Source organism: Vulpes vulpes, chromosome 3 (genome assembly GCF_048418805.1).
Source record: "Vulpes vulpes isolate BD-2025 chromosome 3, VulVul3, whole genome shotgun sequence".
NCBI lineage: Eukaryota > Metazoa > Chordata > Mammalia > Carnivora > Canidae > Vulpes > Vulpes vulpes.
In genome coordinates, this window is record NC_132782.1 from 129,972,938 (window position 1) to 129,995,716 (window position 22,779).

At 45.0% G+C, this 22,779-nt stretch overlaps 1 protein-coding gene across 2 annotated transcripts in view; it reads left to right on the forward strand.

Annotated features, from left to right (window-relative positions):
- Positions 1–22,779, forward strand: part of ABCA4 (ATP binding cassette subfamily A member 4) — a 128,437-nt gene that overhangs the window by 22,185 nt on the left and 83,473 nt on the right. Inside the window, exons 1-6 of one of the 2 annotated variants that reach the window (XM_072754574.1) lie at positions 3,121–3,275; positions 13,129–13,218; positions 15,573–15,813; positions 16,828–16,967; positions 17,593–17,709; positions 18,393–18,590. In XM_072754574.1, the coding sequence (XP_072610675.1) occupies positions 15,660–15,813; positions 16,828–16,967; positions 17,593–17,709; positions 18,393–18,590 (609 nt within the window). In that variant the 5' untranslated portion in view covers positions 3,121–3,275; positions 13,129–13,218; positions 15,573–15,659. Of the gene's footprint in view, positions 1–3,120; positions 3,276–13,128; positions 13,219–15,572; positions 15,814–16,827; positions 16,968–17,592; positions 17,710–18,392; positions 18,591–22,779 lie in introns of those variants that run through there. The other variant, XM_025996528.2, reaches the window with a different exon arrangement.

The following is a 22,779-nucleotide window of genomic DNA, read 5'->3' on the forward strand; positions in this document are numbered from 1 at the left end:
TGACTCCCTGCCTTATTATTTCTTAAGGTCATTGACCTTGGCTGGCCCCATCGCTCATTTATGAAACAAATATAATACTTTATAGAGTGGCAGGAAAAGATACATGAAAGAATAGATGCAAACCATTTAATACATTTCAATAAATCAGAGCTTCACATTCTGGGTCTGCTCTTGACCACAAAGGTTGCTATTTCTGGGTAGAAAAGAATAACAGAAAACTTCACAATCTCAGCAATTTGGAGAGGTTTCCTCTTGCTCAAGCCTGTATTCCAGAACTGCATCCCAGACACACTTCTTGGGAACTGATAATACCTCCTCTTTTCCTAGAAGAATGAGAGGGATTTATAAAAAGGGGGGTGAAGAACCGCAGTTCTCACCCTTCCAAATGTATGAACATCGTGAGGGAAGCTGGTAAAAGATGCAAATTCCAAATTGCCATCTCTAGAGCCTGATGCAGAAGATCTAGGTTGGGCCCAGCATCTGCCCTGTTATCTTAGGCGATTCCAATGGAGGTCATTGTAGGCCATGCTTTAAGAAACACTCAAAATTAGAATCCTTCAGAGAAGGTGACATATATAAATATAAATATAAATATAAATATAAATATAAATATAAATATAAATATAAATATATATATAATAATTTCTACAATTATATAATGTTTCTAGGATCCAATTGTGTTTTTTCTTGTGCCTGCATTTTAATTTCTGAAACCGTGTTGTAGGATATGTCAATCATGAGAACTTGGTTCAGGAATTTGTATTTTGCCTTTTTCTGATTGCTCTCTCAAGTCCCAGAAAACCCACTCTCAGCTTGTCTTAAAAAGCAAGTTGAAGGCTTTAAAAACAACAACAACAAAATAAAACAAGACCCTTCAGTTTCTGGCAGAGTTCACACTTCATTCCTTTTAAAACGAGACTTTCCCTTGGAACCTTACTCCACAGTGTTCCCAGCTCATCAGGGTAGGCCTCCAGAGTGGTAAGAGGGGTTGGCACTTCTGAAGCCATCCCCACTGAGAGCCCAGGACCCCAGCAAAGACCGCTCGGTGCCCCATGCTGTGGGGAGAATAAAAAAGCATGTGGTTCAAACCTCTCAGTCCAAAATTCCAAAAGGAAGTCAATTTTAGATGCACTCGTTGGTTTGTTTTCAGAACCATAAGAGAGAGTAAGGTGATAAAGATCCCTGTGCTGGGTGGTTGAACACCAACACAGCTAGGGACCAGCATCTGGTTTTGCAGAGGTGTTAATGTCCCTGGGCACCCAGTATCATGCAATCCTCCGGGCAACAGAAAAAACGTAGGGTCATGCATCTCTTTTTGAAGTACCTTGGCTGCTGGTAGAGGTAAATGTCCCCTGGAGCATGACCAGCAATCCTAGGAAGACAGTTCTGGATGTAGCAGGATAAAGGGAGACCTGGGCAAAACTTTCCATTAGGCACTGGAACCAAGCTCAGGTCACTGGCTTCAGAATGTTTATCACACGAGAAAGGCCACAAAATCTTTACCTCTGCAAGTTCTGGAGTTCAGAAACTAGAGGAGAACTTTGGCTGGTCGCCCTTACTGATCTGAGACTTACCCTGTGTGCTTGCTCACTACCTCTGTACCTGTGTTCACGCACTCAAATCTGACTTGGGTGCCTTCTAGGGGCCAGGCACTGTGCTGAGGCCAAGGCTCCAACCAAGACCCTACCATCCTCACTGAACTCTTAGCCTAAGAAAAGCAAAAGGCCACGTCACAGCAACTGGCATTTAGAAACACCCAACAGCGACAGCATTTGGGTGCTGGTGCTGTGGTTCTTATCCTGGCTGCACAATGAACCACCCAGGGAGGTTTTAAGAGCTACCAATGCCTGGCCCATACTCCCAGATCATTCCAATGTCCAGCTGGGTTGGAATCACTGACCTGGAACATAGGAGTTTGATTCCCGAGTTGAGAATCACTGACCTAGAACACAGGGGTTTCATTTACTGTCTCCGTTTCTGCAGACCAAGCATAATGATAGCACCTCCAAATGCCATTAAGGCATCAAAGCACTTTCATTTGATCACCCATAAGACCAGGATGCTCTGGACCCATCCTCCCTGCCATTCTCTTGACAAAGACAGTGTTTAACTCCAGAGAGGGCCTAGAGGAAAAAAATCCAACAGGAGGTGGGTCCCCAGGACTACTTGTAACTGCCCTCATTTTTGTGGGGAAAGGCAAGACCCAGACAGGACACATGGGGTGCAAGCAAAGAAGACAAACACACTGTGTGGTGCCCTTGAAATGTGCTTCTTCATTTGACAAATGGACAGAGGGGCTAAACACTAAAAAAAAAAAAAAAAAATTACTAATAAGAAAACCCAAAAGAAACTGCAGGCATGAGGATAGGATTTTTGCTTTTATTGCTCCTTAGACCCATCTTATCCGTATTTTCAGCACAACAACCCTGAGGCAGCACAGAAAGGCTCGGGGAAGACCCTCGGCCCGAGAGGGGCGCTTGGGGAGCAAGGGCTGCTGCAGGGCCAGGGGTGGGGGCCCCTCTGGAACTAGGCTGTTATTGCAGCTGCTTGGCGGGCAGCCACCTCAGCTCCAGCACCGGGACGCCCTGCTTGCTCTCCCGGGCTGTTTCCCATCCGCATGTTCACCAGTGCGCGGACGGGGGCTCATCACCCGCCAGGGCAGCGCGCACTCACGAACAAGGGGGCGCGATGTCCGAGAGCCCCGGCGGCCGCGTCCCGGGAAGGAGCGGGCGGGTGGGCAGGTGGGCAGGTGGGCGGGTGGGCAGGTGGGCAGGTGGGCGGGCGCGCAACCTCCAGGAGCCGCCCCGGGGCACAGGCGGCGGTGTTGTCCCTCGGCCCCCTGGAGACGGCCGGCCCGGTTCTCACCCCCAGACAATCCCAACACGGCCCGCGGCCCTGCCGCCCAGCCGCCCGCAGCCCCGCCGCCCGCAGCCCGCAGCCCCGCCGCCCGCACGCGCTCGCGCCCCCAGCGCACGTGCCCGCGGAGCCGCGCACCGGCCCCACGCGCATGCGCACGCGCCCTGACTGCGCGAGGCCCGGGGGCGGGCCTCCTGGGGGTGGGGGGGGGGGCGGCCGGGCCTCCTGGGGGCGGGGGGGGGGGCGGCCGGGCCTCCTGGGGGCGGGGGGGGCTTCAGGCCGAGTGTGGGAGTGTGGACGCCGCCAGCTGGAAACCAGCAGCTCCGGCCTGAGACCACAGTAGGGGTGTCGCGCGTCGTGCGGACGGGCGGGCGCCACCTGAAACGTGCGCACCTCCACCTCGGAACCCCCGTCAGCCAGTCAGTTCGGGCGGGGGGTTGGGACCATTCCCGTCTGATCCCAACTGAGGCGTGCGTGCCCCTCCTCTCCCTCCTCCCGCCCCTCCTCCTCCTCCTCTCTGTCTCTCCCTCCTCCTCCTCCCCCCTCCCCCTCCTCCTCTGTCTCCCCCTCCCTCTCCTCCCCCACCTCCCCCTCACCTCTTTATCTGCCCTCCTCCCCTCCCTCCTCTTCTCCTGCGCCTGTCTCCCCCTCCCTCTCCTCCCCCTCCTCCCCTCCCCCCTCCCCCTCCTCCGCCCTCCTCCCCTCCCTCCTCCCCCACCTCCCCCCTCCCCCTGCTTCTCCACCCCCCACCCTCCTTCTCTGCCCTCCTCCCCCTCCCGCTCCTCCTCGTCCTCCTCTGTCTCCCGCGCCCCCTCCTCCCCCTTTCCCCTCCCCCTCCTCCTCCCCCACCTCCCCCCTCACCCTGCTTCTCCCCCTCCTCCCCTCCCCCCTCCCCCTCCTCCGCCCTCCTCCCCTCCCTCCTCCCCCACCTCCCCCCTCACCCTGCTTCTCCCCCTCCTCCCCTCCCCCTCCCCCCTCCTCCTCCTTCCCCTCCTCTCCCTCCTCCCTCTGCAGTCCTTCCTGTTTTCTCTCCGACTCTGGTGCGCAGCTTTGAAATCTTGCTGAGAAGCAAATCTGTCCCTTCTGCTCTGAATGTTTATTTGTGGAAGTTCGGCAGGGGAACCGAGGCTGTGCCAAGACCTGCCACGCTGCTGGGAAATCTGAATTTCCCTCCCTTCCCCCTTCTCAGTGGATGTCGATAGAGGAAATTTGGCCTCCCTGGCATTTGGCCCCTGGCTTTCCCCTTTGCCATCGCCTCCAGTGGCGCATGATTCCGTTTTCTTTACTTGCCCCCAGCCACTGTTCTGTCGCAGTTTCGACTCTTCTGACTTCATTTCACCCGTGTCGCTTTGACTGGGGTGGCTGAACACTGACTGGGGAGGGGTGGAAGGACCCAGCCTCGGGGACCCTGACTATATGTGCCTTTCCATGACCTGCTTTGGTTTTGGCTCTGCTCCCTGGATTGCTGAGTGGTTGGGAATAAATGTGGGTGGACGGCTTGCTGCCCGGTGTGAGCTGGGCCTGGGTTCTGTCCTCTGGGATCTCTCATCGCAGTCTGTTAACTCAGCCTGAGCATTTCGATTTTCAGATGACACTACTACCGGTGTCACAATCCTCTAGAAAAGCCCCACATCTCCAGGAATTTATAATGAGGTTCCATTAATGACCTCACCTCATGATTTCCTCTCCCTTCGGATTCTGAATCTTTGGATTGTCAACTTTCTCCGGCTTCTGTGGGAGGGCTTTGAGAGGGAAGGAGAGAAAGGAGTGATACCCAGTGCCAGCAGTACGGGGTGGGGTTTCGGGGGCAGCAGGGCTGTTGGGTGAAAATAAAATGAAGTTGGAATATAGGTTTTTTATTTTTTGGAAGTTATGAAGCCCGCAGCAAGTATACTTGACTTACAGCATTGGTATTTGCTCTGTCTGCATCTATAATACTATGTGTCTCGTATAATCAAAGTCTCCCCTGGGTGAATGAATTTCAGTAAAGAAGAAATACAAAGGAAATAGGAAAGAGAAACATTAATGTACATCAAATGTGCCTTCGGCCTGTGGACATGGTTGTCATTGGCTCCAGACACACAGGAGGGGGGCCACAGTTTATTTTCATGATAGATTAGATGTTGTTTTTATGGATTTAAAAAGAAAAAAATACTGAGAAGTCAAAATTAAAATCACTTCAGACTCAAGAAGACCCCTGTGAAGGTTGCTCTTTCAATAATGGGTCCTGGGTCCTGGCCTTTATGAAGCTGCTACAGATTAAGAACCAATGTACTAGGGATCAGGTTCTCTCCAGGGTATACTGGTTTTGAGAAGGATTTTGGTCTTGATAGTTTGTCTCTCCCCAGAACAGTAGTTCTTAACCTTTTTATGAATTAGGACTACTTTTGAGAATCTGATAACAGCTCTAGCCCTTTTTTCTAGAGAAATATGAGTTCACACAAACACATAAGGGGTTGGCACTCATGGCACCTCTGAATCCAGGCCCCTGTGAAGAACTTTTGCATTAAAATTTCCTTCCCACCTACCATTAGTATATGCCCTTTCCTAAAGTGTCTCAATACAGCCACAGATTCTTTCTTCACTCTACTCATGAAGTAATCAGCTTCTCCCCTGAGCATGGGACCCAATGGTGAGAGGACCAGAGGCGGGACCGCCCGCTGGAGCACACAGAGATCTGGTGGTCGGGACACTGGTTCTGGCTCGGGGTTGGCCCCTAGTGTGCTATACTCCCCATCTGTAAAATCAAGTTAACAAGATCTGTGCTACTTGTCTCAGAAAATGATAGCAGACATTCACATAAGAGAAGAGATGGAAAAGCACTCGGAAACAAAAAGCATTTTTGCTCTTACCAAAGCAAGAATGCAGCTGCTTTGCAGAAGCCCCATTGTTCCCTTGTCATTGCTACACTCCTGGAAATGTTCTTCTTAAACACTTACGTGGGACATTCTTCTTTCTCAGATCCCTCAGACTAGCAAGAGATCTGTCTCATGCATTGACCTTTTGACTGCCCCTAGATTCCAAACTCAGTTCTGCTTTCATCAACCACAAATATCAGGACTGAAGTCACACAGCAGAGAAAAAAAAAGACCTAGTTTCTTTTGAGCCAAAGAAAGTTCCATCGCTTGTCTGTTCACATACCCCAGAGCCCACCCTCTCATTCAGATGCTCTGTCCCCTTCAGTCCTGGGAGACAGCGTGTCTCTGTGACCTCTCCTGGTAGAGACAGCTTGGCATTTTCCCCAACCCTGAGTGATTTAGTCTGAATTCTCCACTCATGACGCATTTCCTGGTACTCAGGGTGTCCCCTCCTGGTCGCCCCCTCACCACTGAAACCGGCTTCCTCTCTTTTCATCTGATGCTTAACAACTGTCAGGTTGCAACAAACATACTTCAAATCCACATTCTCCCAGTTGCCTAGCAACAATTTCCCTCCTGGATAAATCTGGATTTCCTGTATCAGCAGCCCAGGACTGAATACAGCAAGCCTGCACTGTCTGTCCAGTGCTTCATCTGCTTCTCACCTCTGTCTGGGTGTTTTCAAGACAGCAGTTCATCCTTCCACCAGCTCCAAAAGGCCATGTCATCCCTGTAAACACCCTTTTTTAACTGAAGGCTACATATTTACCCTTGTGTTGGGTAGATCCTCAGCTTAGAAATAATACTGTTTTCTAGATGGTCTTCTTGAATCAGAGAAAGTAAAATGAACAAAAATTGCAACTCACAAAATGTTCTTTTGTGTGCTGGCAGAGTGGCATATGTTTGATTAATCTATTAGGTCTAAAGGATCAGCAAATATTGCTTAAACAAATGTTTTGGGATTTTTTTTTTTAGTAGCTAATACACTTTATTTTGCCCTAAGAAAAATATTACATAGTTCCAAAGGACAGACATATCTCTGTCCCATGAGAACACAGAGACCTAGTATAGTCAGAGTTTTCTTGATTGCCAGCTAGGGCCTTCTATTCGTTTCTTTTGAGTACAAATCAAGGCCCAGGGATCCCCCAAAGACCAACCATAGCTGATGGGAAATTATAGAGACATACCCTTTCCACAGCCCTATTTATATATCCAGTCTTTCTTAGGAGGCCTAATCAGGCATTGAAATTGTGTTGACAGTGCTGAACCCAGTTGTGACATGGAAGGGTTACTTGTTATTTGGGAAATTAAGAGAATTTGTTGGCATAGGAAGCAGTGGTCTCTCTGTGTGTGAGGGAGAGAAAGAGGGAGGGAGAGAGGGAGAGAGAAATGATGCTTGCCATTTTGGTCTATGACCTTTTTTCCAGAAATGTTTTTACATTTCCATTCAAATAAACTTTCAGTCTCTTCCAATTCTTTTGGCAGTAACAATCCACGTGAATTTGAATTGATAATGGGGGAGGGAACCAAAGGAAGAGAAGAGCCCTGGGAAAGTTATTTTATAATTTATGGCAACATCAGTCAGACAGTTGGTGGCCAGATATGTATGGAGGGCTCCCTAGGGGGGCCAGGCACTGTTGTGAGATGTAAGTGGTACTAGAGATGTGAATCCAAGACCCTCATCATTTACCATCTCTACTGGAAAGAGCTAGGAAAAAACTTGTAACTATGGTACCAAGCACATAGCTGGAGCTCAGTAAACATTTGAATAACTAATGTTATTAAATTATTAACAAGATAAAAAAAAGAAAGTGTTAACTAGATCCCAAAATGCATCTCAAGCTATTGTTTCTCCTTTTCCCTCTCCCTCAAATTCCTGCTTTTGTTCTTATCTGGCTGTCTCTCTGGTCACTCTCTCTTCACCTTCTGTCTCCACCTGGAATTCCTGGCCCTCCCCTTCCATCCACAACACTCCCTTCACCCTCAGGATCATCACCTTGTCTTCTTTCAAACATCAGCTCAAGTGTTACCTTCCTCATCTGTAGATGGGACTGACCACTCCTTTCCTGTAAGTCACATCATATCTCTAGAGACATACCTCATGGAACCTAAAACCTCAGTAGACTCTTTTTTTTTTCCCATTAGATTTTAGTTGATTTACTCATTAATTAATACAAAATATTTATTGAGCATCTATTATGTACCATGCCCTGAAGATATAAAAGAAAATAAAGTTTACAGTATAGTGGAGAGACAGATATATTAAAAATAATAGCAAACCAGGGATCCCTGGGTGGCTCAGTGGTTTAGTGCCTGCCTTTGTCCCAGGGCACGATCCTAGAGTCCTGGGATCGAGTCCCGCTTTGGGCTCCTGGCATGGAGCCTGCTTCTCCCTCTCCGTCTCTCTCTCTCTCTCTCTCTCTCTCTCTCTCTCTCTATTATGAATAAATAAATAAAATCTTAAAAAAAATAATAGCAAACCAATATAAAAGTGATAAATGAACACACTGAGAATCTAGTCGTGGCTAGGAGGAGCACCTACGTCATGGCGAAGGAAGACAGAGCATGGAGTGAGGGAGGGAAGGCTTTCTGGAGAAGTTGAGGTGGTTTCAGAGGAGTTGACTCTGCCTACTAGGGGAGGTGATAAAGATGCAGTGAAATGGGGTGGGTTGGCTATTTTATTTATTCAGCTCTAAAGTAATGGGTATAGTAGCTTTACAGAGGCCTACAAGAATGAGACTTGAAAATAAAAAAATATGATTCTGAAATACAAAGAAAAGCTTTAAAACTGAAATCAATAAGCATTACATTGAATGTTTGAGGAAGGTAATATTATTCAACTTTATTGTTAAATTTAGTGTTCATAAAATTTGAAATTCAAAAATCTAGTTTATAATTCAGGTTTTACCACTTTACAAACATTCCTAAGTATTTGCAGTGATTGCTGAGAAATCATATCAGATTATTCATTAAATGAATTACTGAAAGCCAAATAATTTCGGAAGCAAAATTAAGAGCCCTTAAAAATATATAGAAATCTAGCTATATTGATATGTGGATATAGATACCTATAGATATGACAGAGACACGGGTGCTTTTCAGTGTGTTGAATTTGATGCAGGACAGAGTTTTAAGGCCAGAATGTGCCTAGAACCTACAGAGGTAAAGGAAGGGGGATGGAGAGAAGATGCCCACTTGGGCAGAACACAGCCACAGATCATCTCCAGCCCACAGCCAAGAAAGGAAAACAGACACCAAACTCATAAAGAAGGGGAAGTAATTAAAAGCAATTGGAGCTGGTGACTAACTGATGTCCAATCTCTTTGGACACATAAATGTAGCAGTTCTTTATTTTCTGTGTTCTGGGTTCCTAGCCCCTCTTAGATCCCTTCCCATTATGTAGGACCTGGTTATCTTTTCTCTGCACAGCTTCTTAGGACTCCTTCTTAGGACTTCAAGGACTCCAGTCCTTGATTCTAGCTTCCTCCTAAACCAGTTTTTCAGATACCCCTTGGCTACCCTCTTGGCAAAGAGAGGGCTCACCCTTCCCCACACTCAGATCCAGTACCAGTTCCTATGTCTCCAGGCTGAGGATTTTGACAATGAGGTGGAGTGGGGAAGAATCAGTGATGACTATCAGGCTTTTAGCTTTGGTGACAGGGCAGAAGGTGGTGCCACCAGCTGATGAAGTCTGTACAGGAGCAGAAACTGGTTTGGGGAAGGTGATGTGATCAGTTTAGGATGAGTTGGATCTGGACAAATGTCCAGCAGATGGCTGGGGGTTAGAGGCACAGATTTAGAAGTCTCCAACAAAAAGGTAGAAGATTAAATGATAAAGGGAATGAGACGATCTGGGGAGAGTAGGCAGTGTGAGAGGAGCAAGGCCATGGAACCCCTCAGGAGCCCCAGTAATGAAGGAGACAGTGGAGGCAGAGGAGCTCATGAAAAAGCAGAGGAGGGTTAGAGCAAACCAGACAAGAGCAGTGTCACAGACATCAGGGGATGAAAAGGACATGATCAAAAGTGTTGAGGAAGCAGAGAGATCTGAAAAGGCAAGAACCAAAAGTATCCATTAGACTTAAAAACTAGGAAGAGGAAACTAGAGATTTAACTAGAATGTTCAGGTGTCTTAGTTGGATGGTGAGGGTGAAAGACAGGAGTATCGGTGAGGAACTGAAGTACCGAACTGAACATAGACTACTCTTCCAAGAAGTGTGGGAATAAAGGGTGAAGGAAGGCAGTTAGACTGTAGCTACAGGGGAATAAAGCATCAGAAGTAGTTCTTTCTTTCACACGGGAGGATCTTGAGTACATATAATGTGATGGTAGTGAAGAGAAAGCTGAAGATACATCAGTGAGATTCTAGAAGGTAAACTCCATAAAGGGAGGACTTTGTATTGATCATTGCTATACCCCCCAGCACCTGGCACATAGCAGACCGTCTATACAGATTTCTCAAATGTGTAATTACGTCATTCAGAAACTACTACTGGCTGTAACAGAATGCTGAAAACCAATGGCTTTCATATTCCTCGCAAAGCGGAGTCCTGTTGTGGGTTATTCAGGAGTGGTATGGAAGCTCCACAAATTTTCTCAAGAACCTAAGCTCTTCTTTGTTTCCATCACTCATCCTTAGCATGTGCTTGATCATCTGGTGATCTTGAGATATCTGCTGTACCTCCCCCAGGACATCAACGTTCCAGGCAGGCAGAGGGCCCTCTTTTAATAGGCTTTCTCCAAAAGTTCCACTCTGTGACTTTTCCTGATATCTTATTGGTCAGGATGTTGTCACATGACCACCCCATGTACAGTGGGGGCTGGGAAATGTAGTTTTTTAGCCAGTCATTATCACCGTTTACAAAATCAGGTAGACATACATATTAGAAAATGTAGAAGGAAGTCCAGTTCGATGGAAGAGAAGCAAGAGAGAAGGTTAGAGAGGAAGCCATGTGTGTCCAGCACTGATATTGACCTTCTCTCCTGGAGGTAGTAGGGAGCCATGTAAGATCTTTAAGCGGGAGAGGTGACATGGTTACATTGACTTGTTAGGTAACTCAGGCTACAGTGTGGGGAATACATTAGAAGAGAGGAATCTAGAGACAAGAGGCCAGCAAGAAAGGCTATTCTGATGAAAATGTTCTGGGAGAGAGGCAAGGAGAGCATGCGCAAAGGTAGTCCTAGTAAGGAAGAGAAAAAAGAGAGGAGAGAATATTTATTTAGTATTCATTCATTTAGCTATTTATTCTCGCATGCAAAAAGCCTCTTTTTTTATTTTTAAATCATTCTCTTACAGAAATAAGCATAAAAATCGAGAGAATGATGTAGTGAACTCCCATGGATCCGTCACACAGCTTCATCAGCTGTTTTCAACATTGGCCATTATTGTTTAATCAGTTTCTTACTTTTTCCCCCTGAAATCTTTTAAAGCAAACCACAGGCAATATATTCTTTCACCCATATATACTTCCCTATGTATCTCTAACACGTGGAAACTTACTTGTTTTAACAAAACCACAATTCTATGATCACACCAAAAAAAATAACAATAATTCCCTAATATTATCTAATACCTAATCATGTTCACTTTCCCTCTGATTGTTGCAGCTGGTTTGTTCAGATCAAAATTAAAATAAAGTCCACACATGGCATTTTATTGCTGTATCTCTTAGATCTCCTTTCATCTCTACTAGAACTTATTGGAGTAGTCAGGAGGTGAATCACAGGAGTTGGTGATAACTTGCCACTGGCACACATTTTTACCTGCTGGCTTCCTCCCTACCTCCTCTTCTCAGCCCCACCCTCCCTTGGAACCATAGCAGGAATTAAAGTGCTTTGCCCAGAGTACGCTGAAACTATTTTCAAGGAGTTTGAAAAGAAGTCCTGGCAAGACCAATGTCTAGGCCCAGTGGGAAGGCTAAGGAGAAAAGATGCTTCTCAGTGGTGTAGTTCAACAGTGTTTTTGCTGCTACTTCCTCTGATAAATTGTCCTCCTGTCTGCTTCGTAGCCGTCACAACAAAGCTTTTCATTTTACTGTTAGGAAATGAACCAGGAATGCCAATGTTCCAGGAGTGTGGCTGTATTTATTCTTCAGTATCAGGGTCTGAGAGCCTGTGAGGGCCCCTGCGCCCATGGCAGAGAGAAGGCAAGGCAGGCCCGTGTCTAGAAGTTGGAAGGAGACTGGGCTGCCCGAAACCTCATTTCACCTGCTTCTCAGCTGGGCTGCAGCTGGATCAGCCAACCTATTATTTAGGAGAACCACCCTGTGACTTGTGGCTTGTGGTCTATAGATACTTGAGTCAGAATTATACACCAATCTTGTTAAAAATGCAGAGCCCCTGCAGACATAGTCAGGATGCACACTTGAGTTTGAAAACCACCATCTTGGGGATCCCTGGGTGGCTCAGCGGTTTAGTGCCTGCCTTTGGCCGCTCCAGGGCATGATCCTGGAGTCCCGGGATCAAGTCCCACATCAGGCTGCCTGCATGGAGCCTGCTTCTCCCTTTGCCTGCATTTCTGCCCCGCCCCCATCTCTCATGAATAAATAAATAAAATCTTTTTTTTTTTTTAAGAAAGAAAACTGCCATCTTAAAACATAGAATTCAGTCCTAAAAGACACATGATCAGTGAGTCAATCAGTTTTGAGATTATAGAGAATGAAGTCATTCATTCAGGACTTGAATTTGGTTTCTGGAAAACAAGTTGTTCATGTTGGGCTCAGGTTTGGAGCCAGCAAACTTGTGGGCTTCCACATTCCCCACGTAGGTGGAAAGTGCGTCAATAGTTTTGTGTTGGCTCCTGGGCCTGGGGTCACCAGAATACTACTGCCAACTGGATAATTTGCAAGGAAACTTCTCTTCAAAGCTGCCAGCAGCAGCTTTAAAAGAAAGATGATATAACTAGCCAAATCTTCCATATAAGAAAGTAGTGTTAAGCAGAGGAAGAGCCACAACCTACTTGAAGAAGCCTCAAAGGGAAGCAAAGATGTGAACAAGAAGGAAGTCCGAGTGTGTCTGCAGAGCCCAGGTGCACAGATGGGCACTTCTGCACTCAGCCTTCCTTTACAGATCAGCAGCTGCACTGTTTCCCTTCCTCCAGGAGGCTTGTCTGGTGTTGCTAAACTAGCAGTCAGAATCACTTTGGCATATTTAATGTCACTGTGAAATTATTTGTGATTGACTAGCTCAACTGGGAGCTGAGGCTGGAATCAGACCTGGAATAAAAACCTTTGATTTTCTCAATTAGATAAAATAAGTTTGTTTTTGAAAGGAATCTAGCAGAAGAGGTCCTGTGATTAGGAAAAAGGGAGGAAATGTTTTTAAGCATAAGGAGATCAGATAGCACCCATGTGTATATGTGTACCTTATACATATATGTATGTATATACACACATATATTTTTTCCTATCAATTACAGCTTCCCACACTCCTAGACAGCAGTTCTCAAGGTATCAATCTGAGATCCTGGGGAAGAGTATTTTCTGACATATCATCAAGGATTCGAGAGGTAAGCGGCCTGATGATACTAATGATAATGTTATTATATCTTTCCACCATTTTACTATACGTATTGTATCAAACAGTTTAATTGTACCTCAGACCTGTTCAAGGAGAAATACATTTGAAATTTCTACCTAGCAATTTCAGAGCACTTGTTCATATCCTAAATTACCTGTGCTCCTAGGTTGGAGGCAAAAAAGAAGGGTACCATCCTAATTTCACACCTAGGAAAAAATGCCACCATGTCTTGTGTGGCATATTATCAGTGGAGTAACATTGAATCTAAGTCCTTCCGTATTGATGTGGTCCATCCTGTTATGCTTTTACAATTCACCTATAGCTATACTGCTAATAGCAATAGCATACACATAGTGCTTATAGGCATTATTTTAAAATGTCTTAAATACGTTGACTCATTCCATCACAAAGAAAAAAAATGACATTTTTATGCTATTTTGTGAAAGATGTACATGCTTCAATTAACATCTGGTTGCACAAGCCTTTTCCTGTATAGAAATTGATTCTCTACTAAATAGGTGAGAGGTGCTGGGAGTGTGATGATGAAGAGACAGGTATGGTCACTACCCTGGTGAAACATACAATCTAATGAGGAAGAGCAATGTGAAATAAACAATTACCTTCAAGTGCAATGTGTCTTATGAAAGGCAGGCAAAAGGTGAAGCATAATTTTCCCCCAAAATTTTTCCCTTCAGTATTCGCAGCTGACATGGGCTTAGTCAACCTGGAAAATTGCATTGTGGAATCTGTGTCCATAAAACTAAGTTTGGCCTGGGCAGAGTGTGAGCCCTGCTGTGCAGGAAGGGTCAGAGAAAGGCTCATTGTACTGATGGCCACCTGCTCTAGTGGGAGTCTCTGTTTAACATTCTTTTCTTTGTGAGCATTTAAAAAATTCTTATCAGTATAATAGAGTTGAAAATGATAGGGAATGTGAAAAAAGTCTCCAAAGCCCATCAACACTCCTCAGTCTGCGTGGGAGTCCCAAAAGTTTTTTTGCCTGTCTAGATAGCAAGTGTAAGCATTTGTGAACTCAGTTTAGCAGATGGCTCCATTTATATTAACTGATACTAGACCGTTTGACCCTAGAACAGCCCCTTCATCTCCAAGTGCTTTGATTAAATGAGCAACATAATAATGATAATAACCCCTTACAAGACTGTCATAAGACTTACTGTTTTCGAAGCAATTTGAGATTCCAAGTTTATTATTGAAGCCTAGACTGTGATTGTGATGATTATAGGCATGACTCACAGTGTAGATCCTACACAGTGCTCAACAGTTTCAGAGGGCAAGTGTTGGCATGTGGACAAAGACAGGGATGACAGGTAAACATCACTTATTGAAGTAGGGAAGCTGTTCCAGTCTCACCTGACTGAATCCTAATTTTTTTTTAATTCCCAACTGCCTTTGAAAAGTAGTAATAAGTGTGTTTGAGGAATAAAAGGAGCATTGTTTTTGTTTTACATATTCTCCTAAAGCAAAGCCAGATGGCATATGGGTGCTGAGACCCTGGCAACTCTGGAACCCTCAACTTAGTTCTCAGCATTACAGATCTGCCTTCAAAGGATGAGTCCAGCAAGGGCCATGGGTATTCATACAGAGAGGAGAAGACCACCAGCCTCTTCTTAGTTTGGTGCACAATTCAAAGTGTTCTTCCAAGAATGGAGACTTCATCTGTTCTATATTTGCTTGGATCATAACACACATACACATACCCACACACACACACACATGTACATACACGCATAAACCACAAACCACATATTTCAGGGAAATGGGAGAACTCACATTTGGTAAAATTAAGCTAACAAGATAATTTTCCAAATATAAGAAACTAAATTCTAAACTACTTGGCCAAAGAAATTTGCTGTGATCTTGCTTTTCTAGGACAGAGCCATTCCTCCATCATTTTGTTTCCATTTTTTCCCCCAGTATTCCCATCTTGATGGGGTAACAGAACCCAAGAACTGGCTTGCAAAAAAAATGCTCACTACATTTCTCCAAGGACACATTCCCAAGGAAGTCAGATAAAGGGGATTAAAAGAGAGAAGCGATATTAAAATATATTGGGATTAACTTTTTTATTTTAAGACTCATTCTAGTTTCCTTTTAGGCCCTGAATAGATGGCAGTAGATTTTTACTTCACAGCTGGATTAAGAATTGCTGAGAACATGCATGTTTTCTTTTAAATATAGAAGCCAATAAATAAATAAATAAATAAATAAATAAATAAGGAAGTCAAATGCATATATGGAGGTCTCCCCATACTTTGGAGCTCTGGCATCAGAGTGATTATGATTCTAGCTGCCTTAAAATAACCTGAAGCCTTTGCCCTGCCCTAGTTCATCCATCGACCGAGTGTTGAAGACTTGCTATGGGTAACCAGGCCTCTCACGCAGACTGGCGGTCCAGAAACCTTTGCACAGCTGATGAGCATTCTGTCTGACCTCTTGTGTGGCTACCCAGAGGGAGGAGGCTCTCGAGTGTTCTCCTTCAACTGGTATGAAGACAATAACTATAAGGCCTTCTTAGGGATTGACTCCACAAGGAAGGATCCTATCTATTCTTATGACAAAAGAACAAGTAAGTTTTCTGAGTCATGTATATAAAAATGGCATCTGATGTTGGTGAAGCTGATGGTTTAACACTTCCAGGGAAACCCAGTCCTGGGGTTAAGTCAGTCTTGCTGAGGGGACTTGGGCAGAGAGGCTTCTGCTCCCAGAAAGTCCATTTTCCCTTGTAAGAAAGGGGAAATTTTCATAAAGAATTCTGGATATGAACTATGGAAAGAACTGAGACCCACTTGGAAAGAGAACAGAGGGGACATATCCCACTGATCTGATTAAACTAGGGTTAAGTTCTAGAGAAGAGAAGATAAATGAGGAGACAGCCCAGAGTTGCAACCAAAGCTCAGGTCAGAAGGGCCCTGACAAGTAAACATGGCTGCGAGATGTTTTTACAAACATGGTACAGTGAAAATCTGTTTGTGCAGTACTGAGTTACATTCTGAATGGCAAGTCTCTGGCAAGCCATCTTTCCCACCTTTTATTATTTTAGGAGGAGGCTTCTATGGGGTAAAGGAAGGTGGGGTGGGGAAGAAATGCAACTGGGTGACATGACCTTTGAGTTAAAATCGCAAAGAGGCAGCAAGGCATGTACCAAAAGTAGTTGGGTCCTAAGATAGCCCACATGACAAAGAAATTAAGCGGCTCTGTAAAGGGAAATTATTGAGGCTAAAGCTGAGATTCCAAGGGGAGGCTTTATTTGGCCTCATGTCCCTTTCATGTGAGAATGGCATCTGTTCCTTGTAGTAATCCCAGGCAGGCTTCTTAACCTCCTTTCTAAAGCAGAATAAACCACAGGGCAAGCCCCATTCTTTGTTTCTCTGATGAGGCCCTTATTGAGATGCACTGTGGCATTTTGTTACTTACTAATGATGAGCTTGTTATTGGTGGGGTACAGCCTATTAATTTACGTTATTTGTCAAATCCTCCAGCATAAAGTTGAATGAGACATGTGATTTGAACACACTAATGACTATGTTTAGCATTGAGCAACAGGGAATTTCTGTAAAATCTGTCCCTTCTCTCCTGGCAGCGACCTTTTGTAATGCACTGATCCAGAGCCTGGAGTCAAACCCTCTCACCAAAATAGCCTGGAGAGCAGCAAAGCCTTTGGTGATGGGAAAAATCCTCTTTACTCCAGATTCTCCAGCAGTACGCAGAATACTGCAGAATGTAAGATCCTGGCTGGTCTTGTCCTTTCTACCTTGGACCTCCCAGAAGAATGAGGGAGAGAACACACGCATGCATGCATGCGCCTGCTCAAGCACTCAGTCTCCTGGTAGCAAGACTTATGTTTGTTTTTTGCTTAGTGGAGTCTTGGGATCCTCCCCCATCTACAGTCATCATTGGAATGCTTTGTGCCCGAGTCCCTGCCTGGGCCCTCCCTTTTCTACAAAACTTACAAGGAGGTTTTCTTCCCCAGTGCCTAAACTTTATTCCTAATGGAAGAGCTCACAGTTCTCTGAATCCTGGCTCCCTAGAAGAGACAAAGGCAGGAAGTGAGAAAGAGCATTTCCTCACAGGGAGTCCAAATCTAGCTTTAATGAGGCTCCAGGACAATGACATTGTCACTATTACAAGTATCTCTGAGATCTTAAGAAGCTAGATTCTAGCAGTGTGGAGGCCAGGAAATAGCAGATTGTTCCGGGAAGTATCAGTAGACTGAGGAAGTAAAGACACTTCCTTGAAAAGCCTCTCCTAAACTCAGGGTTTGTGACAGGAGCAGGGAAGATCCAATCAAAAGTTCTCTCTCATGTTTTTCTTCCCTGTTTTTGTCTCTATCTCTTTCTGGTTTTAGGCCAACTCAACTTTTGAAGAACTGGAACGCCTTAGGAAGTTGGTCAAAGCCTGGGAGGAAGTAGGCCCCCAGATCTGGTACTTCTTTGACAGGAGCACACAGATGACCATGATCAGAGTACGGATGGCAGGGGGAGGGGAAGAGAAGGACCAAGAAAGTTCCATAAATTTCCTTTTCTCAGTAAAGGGTTGATCTGCTGGAGTTGGATCAAAAGATAGTAAGCAAGGGATAAAGGCACTAGTTCTGGAAGCTGTCACCAAGTGGAGTCACCAACTTTGGGTGGGAAATGTTTCTTGAATTCTGGGGGAAATATAAAAACTGGTCAGTGGCTTCCTGAAGTTCCTTGCTTTCATAAATTTACTTGAGGACCTCAGATTCAAATGGCTACCTCCCCAGGGGGCCAGCTCTATAACTGTAGACTCAACCAAGTATGTCTGTCTGCTGTCATTTCCAGATTTGCAAAGCCAGGAGGTCAGAATCTTATATAGCAGGGATCATTAAAAGAGAACAACAAAAAAAAAAAACCATTAAAAAAAGAAAGTTTCAGGAAAAAGAAAAGTTTCCTATATACCATTTTCCCTATCCTTCTTCCCCAACCCCCAACATACACGTTTTCCTTCTATAGAGACCTGTGTATTCAGGGGAAATGGAATATAGATAGGCATGCCTTATCATGGAGTAAAACCCACTAGCTTTTTAAGGGAAGCTAAACATCTATCCTTATTCATTAAAAATTGGAAAACAAGACCAGAGATCCTGTGGAATTTCTAAATACTGTGACTGTTTTGCTTCATCCTAAGGACACCCTGGAGAACCCAACAGTGAAAGGCTTTTTGAATAGTCAGCTTGGTGAGGAAGGTATTACTGCAGAAGCCATGCTGAACTTCCTACATAAGGGTCCTCGAGAGAGCCAGGCTGATGACATGGCCAACTTTGACTGGAGGGATGTATTTAACATCACAGATCGCACCCTGCGCCTGGCTAGCAAATACCTGGAGGTAAGGCATCTCCTTTTCCCCACTGATGAACCAGGAATTCTCACAGCTCCCATACAGGGTGGATTCTGTTCTCTAATAGCATATCCACACTTTAAAAAGTTCCCTTTTTACACCTCTTGATGTGTTGGCTCCCTGATAGCTCCCTGACTCTTCCTGGGCTGCTCCTTCCCGCCTTGTAGCTGGTGAAGTAGTTGTGTCTGTCCTCTACCCTCTCTTGCCTGCCATAGATTCAGTCATCATTGACCATCATGACTCAACTTCTGAGGTCCCACTGCTTGCTGGAAACTCTCACTTCCAGGTTCTACAGGCACATCACATTCAATGTATCGCAAAACAGATTTGTTTTCTCCTCTCCACAAAACCTGTCCTCCTGTGGCATTTCCTACCCTGACCCTGGTCCTCAGCATTATTCCAAATTATCAAGCCAGAGATTTTAAGGTCATCCTCAATTACCTTTCTTCCTTACCTTCTGTACAACAGCTATCATTCATTGAGTGTTTCTTTGTGCCAATCCCTGTGTTCAGTGGTTTCACACATGGTAACTCATTTCATCCTCACAAGAGCTCTGTGACGTATATGCTGTTACCATTCTTATTTTACAGATGCAGAAACTGAGGCTTAAAGAGGTTAAATCCCATCCTGTAGCTGTTATGTGTAGCAGATCACATCCACATCTGGGTGAATCAGAGCTTGCCTTTCTGATCCCTCTGCTGCCTCTTTCATGTCTGGTCACTGAGGATAATTATACGCCCAAATCCAACACATGATGGTTTTTCCCCCACCACTAAGAAACTCCAACACCAGCTGGGTTTCCTGTGGTTCAACTCCATTCTGGCACTACCTGGAAATAGCGTCAGATCCCTGGGTTAATAAGGACTCAGTCCCTTGATACTGGTACCCACCTCCACTTCAGACATCCCCCTCCTATTTCTGCCCACAGGTTCAGATAGCAGGTTCCTATGACCCCTTCTTGGAGTCAATTAATTTGCTAGAGTGACTCACAAAACTCAAACATTTTACTCATTAGATCACTGGTTTATTATAAAAGTATATAACTCAGGAGCAGCCAAATGGAAGAGATACATAGGGCAAGGTATAAGAAAAGGGTGTGGAGCTTTTATATCCTTTCTGGACACATACCACTTTCCCCAAATCTCCACATGTTCACCAACCCTGAAACTCTGCAAACCCCATCCTTTTGAGTTTTCATGGAGGCTTCATTACTTAGGCATGGTTGATTAAACCATGGCCATTAGTGATGGAACTTAGCTTCCAGCCCACTCCCTGCCCCTCCCTTCCAACCCTATAATCACATGGTTGGCTCCTCTGGCAACCAGTCCTCATCCTTAGGTGAAGTCCACAAGTCACCTTATGAACATAACAAAACACATTTTATTATTTTTTTATTTTATTTTTCAATTTTTATTTATTTATGATAGTCACACACAGAGAGAGAGAGAGGGAGGCAGAGACATAGGCAGAGGGAGAAGCAGGCTCCATGCACTGGGAGCCCGACGTGGGATTCAATCTCGGGTCTCCAGGATCGCGCCCTGGGCCAAAGGCAGGCGCTAAGCCGCTGTGCCACCCAGGGATCCCACAAAACACATTTTAATGGTATTTCTTAGGAAGTTCTAAAGGTTTTAGGAGCTCTGTACTAGAAACAGACAAAGACCAAATACAAATATCTTATTATAAATCATAGTATCACACTGAACTTTGTCTATCTCCTGAACATTTCTCAACTCCACCTCTTGCTTTTAAGGCTCTCTGAGTTCTGGAAGCATTGTCATGCCTCTACCAGCCTGTTTCAATGGCTTCCTCCCTGGGCTCCAAGCCATCTCTGTTGGCTCAGGCATTGCTCCACACTGCCACCAGATCTCCATTTCAAACACACATCTGCTGTCATTACTCTCAGACTTTCAGGGATTCAGTACCCAGGGAACACACATGCCTTCTATACCTGCCACAGCCCACCTTTGCAGCCAGGGCTCGCTTACAGATCTGTTGGTCTGCTCCACTGGCCGTTTTGCCATCCTCAGGCATACCCCAACTGCTCATACTTCTACCCTTTGCACATGTTGCCATTGATAGAGTTCTTTTGCCTAAACAAAAAAGAGAATTGACTGGTTGACCTAACCTGGAAATTCAGGGGATCTAGGGATTGAATGCCACCATGAGACCCTTGTGCCCTTCCACCTCATGTTTGTGCTTGCCTCTGCCTGGCTTCGATCTCAGTGAGGCCCTCTCCATTTGGTGGGGCATCAGCTACACACAGCCCTCAGTGGTCATGTTTACCCCAGACATTCTGCAGAAAGAGGGAATGGTTTTCCCAGAGCATAAACAGTACACCTGGACAGTTTTCTGATTGGCCTGGCTCTTCGAATCTCTGAGTCTCTTGGGGGATGGTGTACCATGATAGGGAGGTGTGGGTCATATACCCACCATGAGGTAAGAAAAGCTAAATTAGTTTAATCTGAATCTCAGGGACTGAGCAGGATTACTGGGAAGTAGAGAAGGCTGTTTCCCCCAAAAGAAGAAACAGAAGGCAAAAAAGCCTGAAATGACTTCTCCTTCCCCATCTGTTGAACCTCCATTCATTCTTTCTTTGAGATTCGGCTCTCAAATGTCACTTCTGCTTCAACATAAGTTTAGCCATTCACACCTCTGAGCTTTCTGTACCACATATGTCCCCATCCCTGGCCACGTCACCACCATCTACCTGCTGTGGTTATAACACAGGCAGGGCTCTGGGAGAGAGTATGGATGGGAGAGAAGAGCTCTATTCCTTTATTCTTGCAGAATGGAGTGCCATGGTTCTCACAGTGTTTTGTTAGTTACCGCAGGAGTAGAGAATACCTCTTGTCTTTTGTTTGATTTTACATTTGCTTGGTGATATAAAGGTCTCATTTTCTTGAAGGATTATTTTTACTGTGTAGTTTGTGCTTAATGTAGCAAACAGGTACCTAAGATACACCAGTTGCTTAGATGGATAAGAATTCAGTTTCTAGAACCAAATAGCCTGGGTTCAAACCTCTGCTACTGTGCCTCAGTTTCTGAATCTATAAAATGAAGATATTAATAGTGCTTACCTAATGACCTGATAGGAGAATTAACTGAATTAATTCACGCAAAGTACTTGGGACAATGCCTGGAATATAGTAAGTGCTTTAATACTAACTTTTTAACAAAATACAAACCAACCAAAAATAACTGCTCAGGAGGAGAACAGTGAAGTGTTAGTGAAATCAGACTTAGCCACTGAGCTGTTCTTGGTGCCCTTCTAGGGATTATGAGCAGCTAATTACATCCTGCCTCAACCACCAAGACTTCCGAGGGCCTTGCAATCCCATTAACTGAGCTAAATGCTCCTAAGCAAAGGCTGTGGTGGCCACAGGTCAGTGGCCTCCCTCAGGGGTTCCTAAGAGGGGTATTGATGGAGGCAGAAGCCCTGCAGGTGATTATGATGAGGTTTCTGGTCTTCCTGCTTTTGCAGGGGTCAGAGGGAGGAAGAAAGCAAGGGGATGCTGAACTGAAAGGAAAATGCAGGAGGGAGAAATGTGCAGTGAGGAAGAAACCAATCACTGCAATTGATCCTGAAATATTCTGCTTCTGTTCTTATGCTTTGTGAAGTCTGGTAGAGCCTCAAGAAACCCTCCAGCTCCCATCCTGACAACTGCTCAATAGCAGAGTGGGATGAAAACTCTTTCCCCATGACTCTAAGGGTCTCTCCAGGACAAGGCAGCAAGTATGTTCCTTCACAGACTTGTTTAAGACCCGTCGGAAGCACTCCTTTTCAATATGCCTTGGACTAGGCCAGCCTTGTTGCTTACTTCCCTGCATATTCCAAGAAAGAAAAAAATCATTTTGGGACAATTCAAGCAAAAACAGTCCTTTAAATGAAAATTATGTTGATCTAGGTCAATGTGACACTCAGATGTGATATTGATCAGTAATAGAAGCTCTGAGAACTAAGAGATTTTGTCTTTATAGGAAAAGGGAATGATTCAATAGGTTTCCTCTTCAAATAATAAAAGAACTAAATCTCCTTCCTTTCTATTTGGAATGAGGTCTTAGTTACTAGACATTCCGTTAAGTAGCCTAGAGAGTTCCTATTCTCCTGGAACTGCCTTGCTGGGTCACTTATATGCCATGTTAGGCCACTGAGTGTAGAACTTTCTCACCTGTCCAG